Here is a 22,238-nt window from a genome sequence, read left to right as displayed (position 1 = left end):
ACTCGTCCAGCAGGTCCATTAAGTAAACTTGCAATGTGAGTTCCACATATTTCTGTTTACTTTACATGACTTGTTTTGTTTCACTAGCCCGAAGAAATCATTGAAGTTAAATGGCTTTGCTAGTACCTAACTACTCCTTTAATTAAAGCACAAAAAGTAAGTATTTTAAGTTTTCTTTTTATTCAAAAAGTTTTCCAAAAGCAAAAACGTATGGCAAGAAAACTCATACACAAAAGACTGCTAGTGGTATATACAACAGAATCAAGACACACGATAGTGTGTCGTGCGGCCCAAGAAGCCGGCGCGTAACACCCGTGAGTATATTGACAGGAAGAAAGAAAACGCAATTTTCGCACCTCCGTAGCTCTGTGCTTCCTTGATGAAACAAGACGATTTTTGCTGTGGACATGCCCCCCAACTGTAGCACTCCACATTCCAAATTTGAGCGAAATCGCTTCGCGCGTTTCCGAGATATGCGACTTCAAAAATTGGCTCAGTTTCTTCGTTTTTTTTCTTCTTCTTCTTATTTTTCTTTTTCTTGTCGCACACTTACAAAAACTGCTATAAAACTCGCACGCCATATCCGATTGCCTTGAAATTTGGCACACAGAAGGGGGATATAAAGGCGCATCTCTGTACCAACTTTGGCTGGAATACGATAAACAGGCAAAGAGTTATGAGCGATTATTCACGAAAATTAACACCAATATGTTGTCACGCCTACAGGGTAAACCGCGTATGGGAAGAAGCTGAAAATCGGTGGGTGAATAGGTTAACTATTGAACCTCAAACCTTTTGTGGTTTGAAAGAAATCGAGCTAAAAACCAGGAAAATACAACGAAAAAACCAACAGTGTGTAACAATTACGCAATCGAGATTAGCTAATAAAAAACGACTGATTGCCACGCCTACCAGGTAAACCGCTTGGGGTAATGCTTTGAAAATCGCTGTACAGATGGAGTTATCATCTTAGAAAGGCTCTTCAATGGTGTAGAAGAATCAGACTTAAAACCACGGAGTTATAACACGAAATCCAACTTAGTGTAGCAAGTGCGAGATCGAGATACTCTAATAGAGCAGTCATCCTAATAGAGCAGTCATCCTAATAGAGCAGTCACCCGAAGAGAATTCAAGAGATCAGCTAGAAACAAGTAACCTGTATAGAGATCAGCTACAAACAAGCCACCCTGTAGAGAGATCAGCCACAAACAATTCACCCTGTAGAGAGATCAGCTAGAAGAAGTTACCTTGTAGGGAATTCATGCAACTATAGAAAGAGATAATTCAGCTAGAAGAAATCACCTTGTAGAGTTCAGCTACAAAGAAACCACAATGTAGAGAGTTCAGATACAAAGAAACCACCATGTAGAGAATTCGTTTACAAACAAGTCACCCTATAGAAAGATCAGCTAGAAGAAGTTACCTCGTAGAGAGTTCAGTTACAAAGAAACCACCATGTAGAGAATTCATTTACAAACTAGTGACCCTGTAGAGACATCAGCTAGAAGAAGTTACCTTGTAAAGAGTTCAGCTACATAGAAACCATTCTGTAAAGAGCTCAGCTGCAAACAAATCACCTGTACAGAATTCAGCTACAAACAAATCACCCTGTAGGGAGATCAGCTAGAAGAAGTTACCTTGTAGGGAATTCATGCAACTATAGAAAGAGATAATTCAGCTAGAAGAAATCACCTTGTAGAGTTCAGCTACAAAGAAACCACAATGTAGAGAGTTCAGATACAAAGAAACCACCATGTATAGAGAATTCGTTTACAAACAAGTCACCCTATAGAAAGATCAGCTAGAAGAAGTTACCTCGTAGAGAGTTCAGTTACAAAGAAACCACCATGTAGAGAATTCATTTACAAACTAGTGACCCTGTAGAGACATCAGCTAGAAGAAGTTACCTTGTAAAGAGTTCAGCTACATAGAAACCATTCTGTAAAGAGCTCAGCTACAAACAAATCACCTGTACAGAATTCAGCTACAAACAAATCACCCTGTAGAGAGATCAGCTAGAAGAAGTTACCTTGTTGATAGTTCAGCTACAAAGAAACCATCATGTAGAGAGTTCAGCTACAAACAAATCTCCCTGTAGAGAGATCAGCTAGAAGAAGTTACCTTGTAGAGAGTTCAGCTTCAAACAAATCACCCTGTAGAAAGATCAGCTAGAAGAGGTCACCTTGTAGAGAGTTCAGTTACAAAAAAACCACCATGTAGAGAGCTCAGCTACAAATTAGTGACCTTGTAGAGACTTCAGCTAGAAGAAGTTACCTTGTAGATAGTTCAGCTACAAAGAAACCATTCTTTAAAGAGCTCAGCTGCAAACAAATCACCTGTAAAGAATTCAGCTACAAATAAATCACCCTGTAGAAAGATGAGCTAGAAAAAGTTACCTTGTAGAGAGTTCAGTTACAAAGAAACCACCATGTAGAGAATTCAGCTACAAACTAGTGACCCTGTAAAGACATCAGCTAGAAGAAGTTACCTTGAGAGAGTTCAGCTACAAAGAAACCATTATTTAAAGAGCTCAGCTGCAAACAAATCACCTATATAGAATTCAGCTACAAACAAATCACCATGTAGAGAGATCAGCTAGAAGAAGTTAACTTGTAGAGAGTTCAGCTACAAACAAATCACCCTGTATAGAGATCAGCTACAAACAAATCACCCTGTAGAGAGATCAACTAGAAGAAATTACTTTGTAGAGAGCTCAGCTACAAAGAAACCACCATGTAGAGAGTTCAGCTGCAAACAAATCACCCTGTAGAAAATACAGCCACAAACAAATTGCCCTGTAGAAAGATCAGTTAGATGAAGTTACCTTTTAGAGAGTTCAGCAACAAAGAAACCACCCTGTAGAGAGATCAGCTAGAAGAAGTTACCTTGTAGATCGTTCAGCTACAAACAAATCACCCTGTAGAGAGATCAGCTAGAAGAAGTTACCTTGTAGAGAGTTCAGCTACAAAGAAACCACCATGTAGAGAGTTCAGCTGCAAAGAAATCACCCTGTAGAAAATTCTGCCACAAACAAATTGCCCTGTATAGAGAGATCAGTTAGAAGAAGTTACCTTTTAGAGAGTTCAGCTACAAAGAAACCATTCTGTAAAGAGCTCAGCTGCAAACAAATCACCTGTACAGAATTCAGCTACAAACAAATCACCCTGTAGAGAGATCAGCTAGAAGAAATTACCTTGTAGAGAGTGAAGCTACAAACAAATCACCCTATTGAAAAATCAGCTTGTAGAAGTCACCTTGTAGAAAGTTCAGTTACAAAGAAACCATTCTGTAAAGAGCTCAGCTGCAAACAAATCACCCTGTAGAAAGATCAGCTAGAAGAAGTTAACTTGTAGAGAGTTCAGCTACAAAGAAACCATCATTTAGAAAGTTCAGCTTCAAACAAATCACCTGTAGAGAGTTCAGCTACAAACAAATCTCCCTGTAGAGAGATCAGCTAGAAGAAGTTACCTTGTAGAGAGTGAAGCTACAAACAAATCACCCTATTGAAAAATCAGCTAGAAGAAGTCACCTTGTAGAAAGTTCAGTTACAAAGAAACCACCATGTAGAGAGTTCAGCTACAAACTAGCCACCTTGTAGAGACATCAGCTAGAAAAGTTACCTTGTAGAGAGTTCAGCTACAAAGAAACTATTCTGTAAAGAGCTCAGCTGCAAACAAATCACCTGTACAGAATTCAGCTACAAACAAATCACCCTGTAGAGAGATCAGCTAGAAGAAATTACTTTGTAGAGAGTTCAGCTACAAAGAAACCACCATGTAGAGAGTTCAGCTGCAAAGAAATCACCCTGTATAAAATTCTGCCACAAACAAATTGCCCTGTAGAAAGATCAGTTAGAAGAAGTTACCTTTTAGAGAGTTCAGCTACAAAGAAACCATTCTGTAAAGAGCTCAGCTGCAAACAAATCACCTGTACAGAATTCAGCTACAAACAAATCACCCTGTAGAGAGATCAGCTAGAAGAAATTACCTTGTAGATAGTTCAGCTACAAACAAATCACCCTTAGAAAGATCAGTTAGAAGAAGTTACTTTGTAGAGAGTTCAGCTACAAAGAAACCATTCTGTAAAGAGCTCAGCTGCAAACAAATCACCTGTACAGAATTCAGCTACAAACAAATCACCCTGTAGAGAGATCAGCTAGAAGAAATTACATTGTAGATAGTTCAGCTACAAACAAATCACCCTGTAGAAAGATCAGTTAGAAGAAGTTACTTTGTAGAGAGTTCAGCTACAAAGAAACCATTTTGTAAAGAGCTCAGCTGCAAACAAATCACCTGTACAGAATTCAGCTACGAACAAATCACCCTGTAGAGAGATCAGCTAGAAGAAGTTATCTTGTAGATAGTTCAGCTACAAACAAATCTCCCTGTAGAGAGATCAGCTAGAAGAAATTATCTTGTAGAGAGTTCAGCTACAAACAAATCACCCTGTAGAAAGATCAGTTAGAAGAAGTTACTTTGTAGAGAGTTCAGCTACAAAGAAACCATTTTGTAAAGAGCTCAGCTGCAAACAAATCACCTGTACAGAATTCAGCTACAAACAAATCACCCTGTAGAGAGATCAGCTAGAAGAAATTACATTGTAGATAGTTCAGCTACAAACAAATCACCCTGTAGAAAGATCAGTTAGAAGAAGTTACTTTGTAGAGAGTTCAGCTACAAAGAAACCATTTTGTAAAGAGCTCAGCTGCAAACAAATCACCTGTACAGAATTCAGCTACGAACAAATCACCCTGTAGAGAGATCAGCTAGAAGAAGTTATCTTGTAGATAGTTCAGCTACAAACAAATCTCCCTGTAGAGAGATCAGCTAGAAGAAATTATCTTGTAGAGAGTTCAGCTACAAAGAAATCATCATGTGGAGAGTTCAGCTGCAAAGAAATCACCACTGCCCAAATTTCAAGGCAATAGCTCTTTCCATTCTGAAGTTATCAATTGTCAAAGTTGGCAAATTGGATGTGTGTGGAAGACCCCTTTTCGCAAATCCGGTCCCATATGTATTATATATATAATTTGTACATTTACTGATAAAATATTTAAAGTACATCTACTTCATCTTTTCTTCTTCCTGTAGTAAAGAAAAAAAACATAGGTTAAAAAAGTCCCAAAGCTGGCCATAGGCCGGCTTTGGGGTATACAAATACAAAAAGAAATGAAATCTAATCCAAAACAGCCAAGCTGTAAAAAAAGTGTGCGGCCCTTGAAAAGGCTATGGTGAAAAAAGATGTGAAATCCAAGGTGGCGGCCAAGAAATGGCTGTGATGGTAGGTTAATGGTAAAAATTTTAATAACGACAATTCAGGTGAATTTTTGTGCCGCTTCACAAAATTTACCTGAATTGTCATTATTAAAATTTTTACCATTAACCTACCATCACAGCCATTTCTTGGCCGCCACCTTGGATTTCACATCTTTTTTCACCATAGCCTTTTCAAGGGCCGCACACTTTTTTTACAGCTTGGCTGTTTTGGATTAGATAAACTCTGTTAATAAGATACTGTTCTCTGTCACAACATATTTGTAGACCACACAATAATTCAAATACACACTCACTTCCATTTTCTCTGAAGTAAGGGACCATTCCTTTGCCAACATTGCTGCCTACCGTGATACTACCAAACAAACCGGAGACTATGGTATCCTCCATTACTCACAATGGTACTACAAGACACCTCATATCAACGTAGTCTTCATAGTTCATGTTGTATGTGTAGGATAATGTTGAAGTGTGTTGGACTAAATAAAATAAACAGTTGGACTAAATAAAATAAACAGTTGGACTAAATAAAATAAACAGAGTGAGACAATAAAAATATGAAAGGACATTTATATACACCACACATCTTTAATTTACAAAATAGTAATACACTGAGGTTTACTAGCAAGACCTCTGCCGGTATGAAAGCAGAAGTCTGCCAAAAATTGTTTGCCACTACAATCGGATTGTTGCGGCGTGCGCTTTCTGCTTCTTGGCCACACGATTTATACGTACATAACTATAGCAATACCAACCATTTCATTTATACTACAAGTTGATAGTAGCGATTGTGGGTTTTAGTTACATAATTAAAATACCGTATATGACCGTATAGAAGCCCGGGCGTTTATTTCCTATAAATCATTTTTGACCCGGCGTTTAAACAAGACCGGCGTTAATTTGGACCCGGGCGTTTATTTCTTACTAGCCACTCGTTGAGAATGACAGGTGTCAGTACAAGTACCTACGAAATACGAAATACATAGCTTATCACGTACATAAACCCATTTGGACTCCTCTGCTGGGTGAAACATTGGAAGTCGGGTAGAAAGATGACAATGACCACGATAAATACGCTATGACCATCACCAGAAGAGAAGGCATAGTCGAACAAGACAAGACATCATAAGACTGGTGACGAGACATCACTGTATAGTTAGCAGCTGACACGAGTTTAGAATCCCTTTCAGTACATATCATTAGCACCCCAGCATTTAAATGAGCCCCGGCGTTTATTATGACAGTCTCCTAGCTGTACCCGGCGTATATTTGAGCCCCTGCATGTATTTGAGCCCGGCTTTAATACGGTCATATACGGTACACTTTTAACTAGAACAAAACTCACATGCCACATTAATAGATCATCATATCTTTTTAACTTGATTACAAAGAGGACTTTTTTTTAAACTGACAAGTTTGATTACTACTACTCATTAACCCTTATAAGCGCATGAAAGTTTTAAGGAACTAGTCCTGAATGCGCACAGAACATTTATGGAATGCGTGTTTACACAAAACAAACTTATATGGTGAGGTAAGATAGCCTTACCTAAATCTATAATCTATTAGCCTAAAACCATATATCAATAGAAAGCTTATTCATTGGTCTACTTGGGGAAGGCTAAATAACCACTGTAACAACAATGGCTTACTTGTTATAAAGCGAAGAAGATCAATGTCTCACTTTATCGCAACGCCACATTCTTCGCTTCAATCGTAGTTTCGATTGTGGGTTTAGTCACGTGAGCTATATATGGCCTGATTCGCCATTGAATGGCCATTCGAATAGTACTTGTTTGAAGCAAATCGGATGAACTGTCAAGGAGTTATGGATCATTTTCTAAAGGTATGTAATATATTTTTTGTGGTTAGTTGTTGAAAATTATTTTCACGACGATTTTTGGTCTTATGCTTTGGTCGTAGGATAAACCCCTAGGTACCATTTTAATGCTTATTACATCACGAGTAGAATGGCACAAATTACAAAGCAATATGGTAAACGTTTCAAAAGTTGTTTACAACCATGCGAAAAAGCCTATATATAGGCTTATGCGTTTTCAAGACCACGCGTAATCTGCCTATATATAGGCTTATGCGCGTTTAAGGATTAAGTGGGGATCTCCCAACTGATTTTGATACGCTTAACATTAGAATGCCACTAACTTCAGTCCCCCTTCTATAGCGTCACACTATGAAAACAATGCATTGACAATAGAAGCATAAAACATTATATTCCTTAGTTGAAAATATACTCTACTAACAGTATTACTGCTAATCACGTCACTATCTCTATTCCTAACTGTTTACACTATAACCACTTTAAAAAAATTAATAATGTCATGGGCTGAACCCCAATCTCCCTTAAATAATGACGTTAAGCGTACGTACCAACATCAGTTTGGAGATGCCCCCTAACTGTCAAATTATTTCTGAAGCAGAAAAAAGGGGAGGGTTCTCTCCATTCTCGTCTTTCTCTTCTAAAACTGTCACCTGGCCAGATAGCATGAACAGTACATGATTAGTTTTCTACTTTACCCAAACTGAATAATTTGCATTGTTTTATATTTTATATAGACTCCAGACTTATGTATTAAATCCTGTAAAAATCTATCAAGTTAAATGGTTGTGCTTTGATTAACCAGGTCACATCTGGGCACTTTGAAGGTTAGTGGTATAGCCCAAGTTACAAATATGTACAAGTACATTGCTAGGATTATAAACAACCCTAAAATGAATGATGTAAAATCAACTTCGGTGATTATTACTCCAGAAAGTAACAGAATTGAAATAAAATAAAAAATCATTACAGCATTCTCTAAATGCCAATACCATCAAGACCTATTGGAATAATCCTAAAGGTCTCCCCAAAAAATCAGACGAATAATCAGTAAAATAATCACTCTACACTGGTACATTGAAGAGCTTTTATACAAAAGGTTGAAAAGTTTGATTGTGGGATTAAGTAACTATTCGCAAACCTGTGACAAATTAACCTGTTTGTGGAAAAATAAGAAGCCAGGCTTTGATAGTACAATGTAGTATGCTCTTCATGACCTCAATAATACTTCACTATGTCGAGTGGATCATGTTGAGTTTACTTCACTGTTTAGTCTCAAAGATAATGAAATAGATCTTTACAGACATTTCCATACACATCCATAGTTGATCACATGTTTAACAAACTGTTGTGGAAAAAAAAGGTTTTGGCAATTGCTCCTAATCCGGTATCTCGATATTAAGGTAGCTTATTATGCAAGAAATACATCTCAAAATATTAGAGCACCACTTGAACTGTGATATCATACAGTACAATAGTACTGTATAGTAGGGACCACAAATGAGTAGGCGTGGCCCATGAAAAAACATCACCCAAAACCAGCTTCATTTTTTCCAGACAACGATGAGGCAGTATTGGTTAAGGAAAACTAATCCCAAACAAGCCTTCAGATCAACCCGACATGTTGTCATCAAGTTGCTATAAAAATTTTTTTTTTAAATTTAATGGAATTTTCTACTGACTGACTGAGCAACTGACTGATGCCTTTAGACAAGCTTAACTCGATAATGGCTAAGGCTACGGGCTTGATTTTTTCACTGTTCAACATCAATTCGTCCTGAGAAGGTGCGTTTTGCCATACTGCAGTACGTATAATGCGTTCTTCATGGACTTACCAGTGACCTCCTTTGTGTCCATTCATCTTTGCTGACAGCAAAAAGTGTCGATTTGGTGGTAGCATGTGATGGCTTCCTTTCATAATGGAAATCATTCATATTTTTCATAGTGGCTACTTTGATTGCAGAAGTGCTTTTCAAACAGTCCTTGATTTGTACGGTTGTGTAACGAGTTGAACATAGCTGACAACAAAGCGTAATAGATACTTCACTTTTCAGACGATAATTGATATAACTGGTGCACGCGGACCATTTTTTTCTTTTGATGTGGCATGCAAGGGTTCACCAGTCATTATAATTATTTACAAACAAGTTAACAAACAAGTTAACAAACAAGTACAAAAAAATTTTGAAATGTTAAACTAGAGTAGGGACCATTGCACATCGATAAAAAATACTGAAACAAGCTGGAGTATAGTCCATGCTATTAAATCACAGTAAAAGAGAAGTGTTATATCCCTGCTGTGCATTTTGAGCACAGTAGGGATATAACACTTCTTATTGTTTTACTGTGATTTAATATCGTCCACTATTCCAACTTGTTTCAGTACTTTTTATCGATGTGCTATGGTCCCTACTATAGTTGAAAATTTCAACAAATAATTTGTGTACTTGTTTATAATAAGCAACAAGACCCTCAATTGTTTCAATGAAAGGTCTTCACAAAAATTATTAAAAGCGAATCCAAAAAAATACAAGGTACCAGACTTAATTCACCTCCATATTGTATTTATACAGACACCTGTAGAATTTGATTATGGGATTGACTTTTTTCAAAATTATACTTTATCTACATACGCCCAAGCCCTTATCTCATCAAACACACTCTCAATTGATAAAACATAACCGAACAGTTGCACATATCATAGTTTTAATACAAAGTACACAGATATAGAAATATAGAGACAAAAGGTTAAGGCATAAAGTTATAGGACAAACATAGAGAGAGTCTCAGAGGGATAGAAGATACAAAAGTACACAGACAATCAAAGTTAATTCAGTTTACAGATCTTGTTATACGACAAAATTAATCACTGACCGATTGTTCTAAATTAGTGCAAGTTGCTAGGTTCTTGCTCTGAAATAATAGCCATGACTATATATTTTTTTCCAATGATGAAATAAATATTTTATTAAGGGATGGCTGCAGGTTTTACGCTGCCCTGGTCCAGTCAAGAATTTATTTCTCCTTTCTACACCTTTTCAAATGACATCTTTAACACTTGCATTTAACCCATTAACGGTAGTAGCCGCCATAAGGTGGCATGGCATTATAAATCACGAAGGAAATACAATCTAGCTTCGCTATATAAACTGTTTAGTTCGTGTAATAGTGAGATGCACTAGTGCTAAAGTGGACACGCCCATAGGGGTCCCATTTCTGGGATAGTCGTGGACTAGTGCGCGTTTGTCATGTAATAGTGTAAAGTGTAACATTTCATAATAGGCAAATTAAATCGTTCCTTCGAGTTAAAAACAAGTTGTTAATAACAAAGAAAGTGCTATACATTGATGGAAACAGGTAGAGTCAACAGTCAACTGTTTTATCCCAGACACGGCATGGCGGTCACGAGTGCAGATACGCATGCGTGCAACAGCAAAAATGGAACAAATCACGAAGAAACCAGCGGTGGAATGGATCGCACTGTAAATAAATGGTATAGAATAGTTCTTTGGAGTGTAAGGCACCTTTGTAGATAATTAGTTTCGGATTCCGTTGTTTGTTTAGGATCATTTTAACCAATGTTTAGACTTTGCCAAGTAATAACTTCATTGTGGTTAGTATTATGTAAACAAAAACAACACAATTGATTTCCTTATTTCATAGTGAGTATTTAGATGTATGGTTACTAACTAGTCCTGTGTATGGTAAGGGTAATATGATGAAATCCAACAATTCAGCTAGTAGTCACCAGTTAAAGTCCTGACTAAAAACACAATTATGTGAAAAGGGGCATTTCAACTGCATGTACTTGGCAACCTGTAACTTGACTTGTGAATGTGGTATTACCCTGAAATGTGGTCCCCTTATACCCCTACCATAGCACTATGGCTTGGTAAAATATGAAGGTGATAGGATTAAACCATGAGGAGTTATGATTAGTGTAACTTGACAATTTGGAAAGGCTATTATAAGACCCCTTTTTGCAGACCGGGTCACAATTTTAAACCTAACAAACAACCAAGTCACTACATTTTTTTTTGATGCTTCAAAACCATGTAGCTATTTCAGGCCTTTCCAAAAAAATATATATTACGGGATTAGAAACGTGCACGACTGCACATTTTTTGTAAAGATCAACAATTTCAATAGTTTCAATTTATATTAGACCCTGTAAGTTTTGATTGTGGGTCTGAGATATGAAATTACATTGGCTATATAGACACTATGTCAATTTAATAAGCTGTTTCACTAGCTGACTGACCCACTTTTTGCAGACAGAAAACATTTTCACAAGTGAAAAAAACAAATGATCATTTGCAGCAAATATCCTTCCAAAACCTATGGCTGTAATAAGCTGTTGTTTCATTCAGACTACACCTCCTTGGTATTTACGCACTACTTTTGCGTCTGTTAACATTTTTCTTCATATGTCAACCTACTAACCTTATACTCTTGAGATTTTCTCCCATGAAAAATAATCAAGTTGAAAGTGAATTGAATGCAGCCAGTTTCAAAACAGAACCATTATTTATGACTAGAATTGATTTTATGATTGTTTAGACCCAAACACTTCAGATTTTCTACAACTTCATTGAAAACCTGCAGTGAAGCATGTTCACGAACATGTAAATTTAAAAAAAATACTCAGTTGCATACCACATGAAACTTGCATGGTAAGGCAAATCCTTTACCACCTTGATAACACCTGTTTTTACAGTAGCTGTATCAAAAAATTATTACTAAAAGTGGTTAAGGTATAATTTTTTCCCCTTAGATTTCCAACACCAGGTAAAGGTCCCTAAGTTACCAACACACGAGACCTCATTTATAAGACATTCTCAGTACACGACCGTCCTTTGGTCCCAAACATGATTCACATTATAACTATTACTATGTATAAAGGTTAGAATGTTTGTAAAAAATCTAGGTGCAGTATACTAAGTAAAAGTGTTGTACTACAGAATACAGGACTGTTTCATCACCAAAACTTCAAATCAATACAAAAACCTTTTAAGCTCATGAGCCATGACAATTTAAAGAATTACATAACTACAAGAATGGTGTTGATCCATTATATCCTACACAAACACCAAATTCAGTCCAAAAATGATATGGCATGTCCAGAGATTATCTTCACTTCAGTAGTGGTGTGTGGTACTCCTGAAATCCAAGCCAATTCAGTTGTAATACGATATGAACCTAATTTAGTTAAGTGAAATGGCAGCTAATAATTTCTCTGCTCAGAACTAACAATTGCTCCATTACACTGCAAAGAGTCTAGGGAACTGGTAAACAATTCAGTAATGTTTTATAATTGCACAGAAACTACAGGCATTCACGATTACGTGATTAAAACATTGATATGTAAATACAGGTAGTTACATTAAGTAGCATTTGACAACTCCCAGACTACTCAGTTCAATCAACTAATTACGAGGAACAGTATTTTTACTATATAATTCACCTGCAGCTTAGAAGGTAAGATACAGAGTTTAAAGTATTCATCTCTCACTAAATACACTTTAAACTGATGTATGGCTTTATGTTATGGACAAAATAATTATGCAGATCAATTAGGAAGCCATAAACTAATATGATTTTGTAGCCACAAAACTTTGATCTGAAAAGTATCCCAGTGAAAAAGTAATAATTTAACATAGACACTTTGTATAGAAATACATGCTTAATCTAATGGTTTTTAATTTAACACGATAAGATAAAATAGAGTGGAGGTCAAACTACTGAATGTATTATAATTATTATCAAGAGTATATGATGTGGAGGGAGAGTATCAAACTACACTATATGCTGTGAAAAATGAGCCTGGAAAGTCCTATGGCATCATTCAAATGGCTCGGTGATTTGTGTTGATTGGCGACTAATTATAAGCGCAGTAGGAGCAATTTGTACATGTGACTATTGAATGAAAGAACGGTGTACTCAAGAAAAGTGTGGCACATTACGCAGAGGAACTCACCGTACAAAGAGAAAGACAGAAGCAGCTAACCTGGAAAAACAAACATCCAGGTTTCATCATGGTTGAGCAAGGTCGAGATTTCAATATTTCATCACGGTAGAGATTTCATCATGGTTGCCATCCCATGCCTCGTCTAGACAGTTCTACTAGTTACAGTGACACATTTGGATGGAATTTCAGTATTGCGATTCCATACAGACCACCCGTTAAAACAGTTAAGGTGTTAAATCTGAGAAATGAACAATGGCCAGGTTTACGAGAAGAAACGAAGGTATGCGGATTACTTTACGGACTCATTTTTCACAGCCTATAGTGTAGTTCAATTCTCCCTCCCCATTATATACTCTTGTTATTAAAGATAATCATGAAAAGAGCCTCTTTCTTTCAGTGGCTTGACATCAGATATATTCTTAAACCTATACTATACCTTTCACCAAACGAACCTGGTGACACAAAAATCAAAACTAGCACACATGCAATAGTCAAAAATGTATTTGAAGGGAGTACTAATCACACTTTAACCCTTCGACAACCATAAGCTTATATTTAGGCTTTGACACATGCCTCTATATAATCTCAAATAACTTCTCAGGTATTAACAACAGAAAGATCCCACAGCCACCACGTTACTTACCATGAACTTCCCAACAAAATGGCACCAAGCATCGAAGAATTTGAGTAAAACGCCATCCATCACATCACTTGGAAAAGAGCCTTCTTCATCAAATTCCCACCATGGATATACACTGGTTCACTAATCAAGACATATCTTCACAATACTTAATGCTACGGCTTTAAACTAAGCGCCATTAGAATCCTCATGTGCTACTGAATCTAGTGGTGTACAATAGATTACGTGATTTTTAAATGGACACTCGTATTAATTAAAACATCATCTAGTTCCAGTGAAGACAATGTCTCCCTTTGTATCAAAATTACTCATTAATGTTGTGTAAAACTGTTTACATGTTCTTGTAGTGCTTGAAATAAAATTTTATTTCACGTATAAGAACATCCCGTTGTGCAGTAATAGATGCCTGGCACTCTGCCAACACACTTACGCATTATATCATATTCAAACTTAATTCCATCTTTGAAGGCTTAAAATTAAAGTGAACACGATGAACATTAAATAGATTTTTCAGGCATTGCTGAAATGCCACAACCTAATACAAATGGTAATATCACTTGTGAAAATATTGTTAACATGCCTTAAAAGTATTTCTTTACAAAAAAAAATGTTTTATCCCTTTTTTTCTACTGAACCATTCATTTAGTCACTATCCTTTCTAATTTTGATGCCACCTGCTCCTTCGCAATGTTTTGGTGAAATTCAAAAACCATATCATTTCAAAAGAACTCAGCATACATAACTGCTGGTTACATCATGATTATTTGAATCACTGCCAAGAGACTGCATGTTAGTGTCATTGTCATACAATAAACAAACAAGATCCCCGCAAAAACTGTCTCGGGTAATCTTTCCAAAAAATAATAAAAAGCATACATAATAATGACTGTAGTGCGCAAATTAAAATTCGCGACTCACAGTAGTGGCAAAGAGTATTGATCAAACAGCTACATATATAGTAAGGGTTATTCATTTCGATTGTGGGTTTTAGTTTATAAAATAGAATTTTCAATACTGACAGCAATTGATGCAATTAGCAGCAGGGAAGAACATGTAACACTCAATAAAATAAGCAGGCAGAGAAATCTGGCTCTTTGGCCACAGGCACACACTACAAAAATCATAATATTATGTGATAACAGCTTGTTCAACCAAGCATGTGTGCAAGTATGTCAAGGAAAAGAAGTTGGATGATCAGCCACCCATATAGTAGAGCCTAAGAAGAAGTGTTGATCAATAACTGCAAGGAGAGGTAGCAACGATAAGCAATTATCTACACAAAGCAAAAGCATACAATCCCAAGACGAGAACAAGGAGGACAAGAGAGTATGATTTTCAGGAAGATTCCTTGTAAATTTCTGTGCCACTCAAGTCTTTCCTGCTATAGTTAGTTTGGATGGATCAACTCTTGAATGAGTCTATAGTTGACTGCGACAGCAATGATGTGATGGCAACTCTGATGCGATACAAAACATGTTTATGCAGTATTTGAAATTGCAAAAGAATATGACACACAGTCAACCACCACTGAGCACTCAGCACTCTTCCTTATTACTATCATTTTATACACAGAAAATTCATTCATTGACTCCTTAGGTCCAGTCATGGATTTTTTTCTCCTTTCTGTACACACTTCTTAATACAACATTTTAAACCAGCCTACAGACCTTCTGCAGTTGTACTAATAAGTAAAAATAATGTCCATTTGGTTCCACAATGGATACTTTGAGATAACAAGTCACTCTCTAAGGTGCCTGGTAGACTCCTGTAGCTGCTCAAGCATGGCTGCAGGTTCAGGAATTTATTCTCCTTTCTTCAACTTTTCAAACATACTTCCCAGGTGTCCTACAAGCCTTCAGCACTTGTGCTGTATAGTGTTAATAAATATATAAATAGTAGAAAACCATGATGAACTATCAGTCTTTTTTTTTTTTGTTTTGATGTGGTTTTTAACACAAATCTTTTTAATTGTGATAGCAATCAATACAACAATAGTCTTAAAGCTAAGCACAGTAAAACACTGATCAATATCCCTTAATAAGACACATAAACTTTCGTGGAATGTAGGTATAACCACACAAGATAGGTTTATACGGCCAGGTAGCTTGGCTTGCCTAACTTCATTACCCTAAAACTAATTCCAATGGATGCTTTAGGAAATACTGGTTGCGAGGATCGGGAATTAAAAAACAAAATAATGGTTCCAAGAATTAAACAATATTTGGGATCTGTACTTTACAATGATGTGAATTTCATAAGTTGAAACAGTTCCATGAAACTAGACTTGTAGCGATAATGACAGACACAGTTTTCCACAAAGAGTTACAATTAGCAACATGTTTATATCTTCAGCTACCATTTAGTGAACAAGGCTTCTGCAAAAGATCGTTCCAGAAACCCTTCCAAAAAATCATTCAACATAAGGTTCACAGGTTACACATTCTTTTAGTCCGCCACATTTATAACATTAATTGTTTGTTTTGATTGTGGGTTTTAATTTAACATTTTTTTAATGGTGACACAGTAACAGCCTTGGTATTTCAACTGGTAAATAATAAAATAAAACACTCATAATACTAATACTTAACCCTTAAGACAAAGCTAAACACTCCAACTACTCAATACATTGGAATTTTTAAGACTTGCAAGGTGAAACTGCAAATCAGAGAAGACTTCAGTAAAACATAAATGTATTTATAAACATAGTGAGTTTACTCTCTCTGCATTGTTATAATTAAAATTTATTGTTCTTTCAAGAAACTTGTGCACATTTGGCTGCATGCAAAGTCTCTTCTTTTCGTTAACATCAGTGGTAATTTTGTGCTATATTACCAATTAATTGAGTTTCATATCTGATTAATACAGCTAGTAGCCGATTTTATTTTCATGATGTATACAAAAATTTCTCAACGTGAAAGTTTAGTGTTAAATTGTAACTACATGCTAATGCAGTGTGCCACGCAGCTCACTCATAGGGTAATTTTAAGAGCTATATTCTATACCAAATGCTTTATTAGAACATCACGATGACTGTTCTATTAGAGTATATTTGATGACTGTTCTATTAGAGTATTTCGATCTTTTTTTTACTAAAATCAAGTAGCTGAAAAGTGATTGGCCGGATGGTGGGCTCCGGCTCTGACCCATTGCATAGCATTTCGAATCAAGAACTGTTCATAAAGCACCTCTGCAATTCACGTATACCAAAAGAAAGAAATTGTGTCATGCGCCCCAATTATTAATTATCGTCTGAAGAATGAAGTATCCATTATGCTTCGCTGTTAGCCATGTTCAACCCATTACACAGTAGTACGAATAAAAAATGGTTCGAAAAGCACTTCTACAATCAAAATAGCCACTATGAAAAATACAGACAATTTCCATTTCAAAGGGAAGCCATCACGTGCTACCGCCAAATCGACACCTTTTGCTGTCAGCAAAGATGAATGGGACACAAAGGAGGACACTGGTAAGTCCATGAAGAAGGCATAGTACGTACCGCAGCATGCCAAAAGGCACATCTCAGCGACGTCAGAACAGTGAAAAAATCAAGCCCATAGCCTTAGCCGTTAACAAGTTATGCTTGTCTGAATGCATCAGTCAGTCAATCAGTCAGTTAGTCAGTAGAAAATTCCATTAAATAAACTATTTTAAAATTCAGTAGCAACTCGTTGAAAGCTTTTCAGGTCAATCTAAAAGCTTAGTTTTACCTAATGAATCCCTCCTGGAGAAAGATTGAGTGTGGCCCCAACTAAACATTGGGTGATCTGCAGTTCGAATCCTGCAACTGGAGGGAACTTTTCCTTATTTTGGTCCCTTTTCTGTTACACCACATCAGTCACTAAGTCAAGTCATTAAGTCTAAGTCCTTAAAATTAGGTTAGGTAATCCTAAGGCTGCAGGACATGTTGCTGTCAGACCTTCAATGCTGGTCACTTAACGTGTTAATAATTATACAACCAAGTACTAATAATAATAATAATAATGATAATGAATACTGCCTCATCGTTATATGGGGAAATTGAGGCTGGTTTTTGTGTGACGTTATTTCATGGGCCACGCCTACTCCTTTGAGGTAACTACTACACAGTAACTATCGTACTGTATGATTTCATAAGACTGATCATGAGTACACAGTCTATCTGTAGCCAGTAGACAGATGCTTGAACATCATGGAGCAAGCCTTCATATACTATATTATTATATTACTACATGTAGTACACACCAGCCATAAAAATAATTGTGTTGTCCATGTCCATGGACATGAAAATATTTCAAAAATATGTCAGGAAAAAAATTGTAAATTTAAACAAGTAAAATAGGAATCGAAGGTGTGATTCTGACAAAAACTATGTAAACAAGAAGTAATAGAGATGGTGATTCACAATACTGCTTAATACAACAATACAAGCCAAGCGGCTTGATTTGTGTACGCTGAATTTAAGATTCCTGTTTCGACAACACAGAATCACACCTTCGATCCCTATTCTACTTGTTTAAATTTACAATTTTTTGTCCCCCTAGTAATACTAATACTTAACCCAAAGCTAAACATTTCAACTGCTCAATACATTGGAATTTTTAAGAATTGCAAGATTGAACTGCATATCAGAGAAGACTTCAGTAAAATATAAATGTATTCATCAACATAGTGAGCTTACTCTCTCTGCATTGTTATAATTAAAATTTATTGTTCTTTCAAGAAACCTGTGCACATTTGGCTGCAGGAATCTTTCCAAAAAAAAATTTAAAAGATTTCTGCCTAGCATTGCATGGCACTTATTGCGAACACGTGAAGTAAGTATATTCTCCACAGTGTTTTATAACACAACATGGTAAGTATGATTGTGGGTTTTAATTTTAACATCTGTGTTTCACATCTGACATACCAGGGTGTATACTTGGGGCTTTTTGTAAAATAATATACTCTAATTTTTTTGCTTGTACCAAATTAAGAACAACAAAAGAAAAGTTTTAAAAGATTTACAGTCTGGCCTCAAACAATTCAAGGTCTATTACAGCAGAGATAGACCTCTCTGTGTGTGTGCGTGTGCGTGGTGTCTGTGTGTACGTGCGATCGTGTGCGCGTGTGTGGTGTCTGTGTGCGTGCGCGTATGTGTGAAGAACAAACAGTGCAGTTGACGAACTAATTTAGTAGATGGCAGTTAAACTAGAATTACAATATGAATCAGAAAAACAACAACAAAAAACTAAGGAACAGTATTGTATGATAATAGATTTGTAACTGTATAATTTAGTTATTTATCTTATGCCATACCAGAACTGAAATATATCAAAGAGCAATTTTGTGTAATCACAAAGTACATAGTTAAAATAGACCAACAAATGTTTCAATATGAAATTCTTCAGGAAAATATAAACATTACTTGCATAAACTTAGTTGGTTTGCTGTGAAATCTGATTGATAAAATTGTTCTTTCAATAGTGTTGAGCAATATGTAATAGTTGTAACACTGGCATTAGGCATACATATCAGGCAAAGCCCGAATGCCCAGTGTTACAACTAATATGTAACACTCATCAGGTTTATGGCCTGTACAGGGTGATCAATCACCCAAGCCAATACAAGTACAGCCACTGGATGTATTATACAAGTACACAAAAAAAATTGGAATATTTAACTAGAGTAGGGTCCATAGCACATCAGTAAAAAGTACTGAAACAAGTTGGAGTAGTTCATGATATCAAACCACAGTAACACAATAAGTTATGGTTATATCCTGTTACGAGTGTAATAACAATGATATCATCCGAGTATACGGGACATAACTATTTTATATCCCAGTGCACAGGAGTGTGCAGAAGTTTATGGGTCGTGTGGTGTGCAAGAGAAAATAAAGACCAACAAGTGGTTACCGTAGTCCGAGATAGAACAATGAAGCTAGAGGAAGTTAGTTGCCAGGAAATGTTTTTTTTACAAGAAGAGTTGTTGAACCATGGAATAATTTACCCCAAGTAGTATGTGCAGCATCAGTTGATGATTTTAAGAAATTGATTGACCAGTATTCATCTAACACTATGTATAAATGTATGTAATTAGTCTACTTGTACTTTTTTACCTGTTGAGCAGGTGTAACAGGCTGTTTAGCTTTATAAATTACCTGTAATAAATAAATAATAATAAATAAATAAAAGGTGTTTCATCGTGGTTTCAATCGATAGATCTATAATGTGTAAAATCAAGAATGGGTGTGATCTTGTGACCTATCGTGAAGCTATCTAGTACCAGTACTTCTGTATAGTACCCTCCATCATAGATTATACAAGTAAGGAATATAATCTATTCCTCAATACAGTAGCGTACTCTAAGCGCCTTAAATAATCTTGTGGCGTCTATTATGCTGCTTAAAGAAAGTGTTGATATGGAAAATTAACGCCTTGATATGGTTTCATTGGATGAAGTAGAAGACAAGCAGCGTGATTGAAAATAAAAGAAAGAAAAAGACAAGGTGCAGAGGGCACACACTCGTCGGAACCCCAAAGGCACATCCCACTAGTGAGTTTGTTATTGTGGCGTAAAATGGTGGCCGTGCACTGATTTGTTTGGCCTCTAAGCTTGCAATGGTCAGGTAGTCAGGCAATTCAGGCAAAAAATTCCCAGTTTTGGTGATTTTCTAAAATTGTGTATCCGGCCACCTGTAAGTGTTTTGTTGTATTTAATGCTGTTTTATGTATTATATGGAGTAGTACTATACCATAAAGGTGATTGTCATCATGTAAGATATTTCTAGGATGATTTTTAAAGGCGGAATTTTGGGCAGCGCACGAAAATTTCACATGGATTCCTACTTAAATGGTGTGACCAGACTATTTGAAAGGTGCTCTGAAATGGCATCTGGAGGCTACTTTACATGCAGTCTCTTCTTTTTGTTAACATCAGTGGTAATTTTGTGCTATATTACCAATTAATTGAGTTTCATATCTGACCATTACAGCTAGTAGCTAATTTTATTTTCATGATGTATACAAAAATTTCTCAACGTGAAAGTTTAGTGCTAAATTGTAACTGCATGCTATTCATGACGTGCATATGTAGCTCAATGCAGTGTGCCATGCAGATCACTCGCTGGGTAATTTTAACCCTTAAACCTGCAGAAAACTTTTCGGAAATGCGTGTTTACACAATATGGGCGTGCATGGAGACACTAGATGGGGTAACTTAATTCTTACAGCCTACAAATACACAAAGATTAAAAGTGTGTTTACTGGGCTACTTGGAAAAGGTCAAATAAACACTGTAACTACAGTGGCTTACTTGTTATGAAGCGGTGAACAGCGGCGAGTCACATCTCCATGTTTTTAAACTCTTGCCACGTGTTTAATTTCGATTGTGGGTTTACTCACATGAGTCATATATGGCCTGATGCAGAATTTCACGAAGAGTTGAATGAAAGTTGTTGCAAAGCAATAGGATCAACTACCATCGATTTATCGACCATTTTATAAAGGTATGTAAAGGGTTTGCATGTTTCCTTACCGAAAAGTCATTTTCACAGCTAGTTTTGGCTCCACCATTTAGCGAATGGCTTCACCATTTAGCGAATGGCTTCACCATTTAGCAAATGGCTTCACCATTTAGCGTTAGGGTAAAACCTTAGGTATCATTTTGATCCTTGCTACATCACGAGTAGAATGACATAAATTGCACAGCCGTAGTATGGACGCTTCAAAGGTTACAGCGCTTTGTGCAAAGCATGCGTATTTGTTAAATGTAAATCCAGTTTTCTGGATTATGCGGGCTTAAGGGTTAAGACAGTTAACAAAGATGTAATGGGTTAGACTATAGCTATATTCTATTAAAATATCACAATGACTGTTCTATTAGAGTATCTCGATCTTTCACTAAAATCAAGTAGCTGAAAAGTGATTGGCTGGACAGTGGGCTCCGGTTCTGACCCATTGCACAGCATTTCAAATCAAGAACTGTTCGTAAAGAACCTCTGAAATTCACGCATACCAAAAGAAAGAAATTGTGCTGCGCACTCCAATCATAATTATTAATTGAAGTATCCATTACGCTTTGCTGTTAGCTATGTTCAACCCAGTACGAATCAAAAACTGTTCGAAAAGCACCTCTACAATCAAAGTAGTCACTATGAAAAATACAGACAATTTCCGTTTCAAAGGGAAGCCATCATGTGCTACCACCAAATCGACACTTTTCACTGTCAGCAAAGATGTATGGAACACAAAGGAGGACACTGGTAAGTCTATGAAGAATGCATTGTACATACTGCGGTATGCTAAAAGGCACCTCTTGGGACAAAGCGGCGTCGAACAGTGAAAAAATCAAGCCCATAGCCTGAGCCATTATCGAGTTATGCTTGTCTGAACGCATCAGTCAGTCAATCAGGCAGTCAGTCAGTACAAAATTCCATTAAATTATTTTTAAAATTTGGTAGCAACTTGTTGAAAGCGTTTTGGGTAGATCTGAAAGCTTGTTTGGGCTTAGTTTTACCTAACCAATACTGTCTCATCATTGTCGGGAAAAATTGAGGCT

At 36.5% G+C, this 22,238-nt stretch overlaps 1 protein-coding gene across 1 annotated transcript in view; it reads right to left on the bottom strand.

Annotated features, from left to right (window-relative positions):
- The window catches only part of LOC136247224 (uncharacterized), a 137,931-nt gene that overhangs the window by 48,386 nt on the left and 67,307 nt on the right, over positions 1–22,238 (bottom strand). Inside the window, exon 8 of the mRNA XM_066038860.1 lies at positions 5,570–5,752. Coding sequence (XP_065894932.1) covers positions 5,570–5,663 — 94 coding nt within the window. The 5' untranslated portion in view covers positions 5,664–5,752. The remainder of the gene's footprint in view (positions 1–5,569; positions 5,753–22,238) is intronic.

The sequence above is a fragment of the Dysidea avara genome, chromosome 2 (genome assembly GCF_963678975.1).
Source record: "Dysidea avara chromosome 2, odDysAvar1.4, whole genome shotgun sequence".
Taxonomy (NCBI): Eukaryota; Metazoa; Porifera; class Demospongiae; order Dictyoceratida; family Dysideidae; genus Dysidea; species Dysidea avara.
This window is presented reverse-complemented; position numbering and strand designations above follow the sequence as displayed.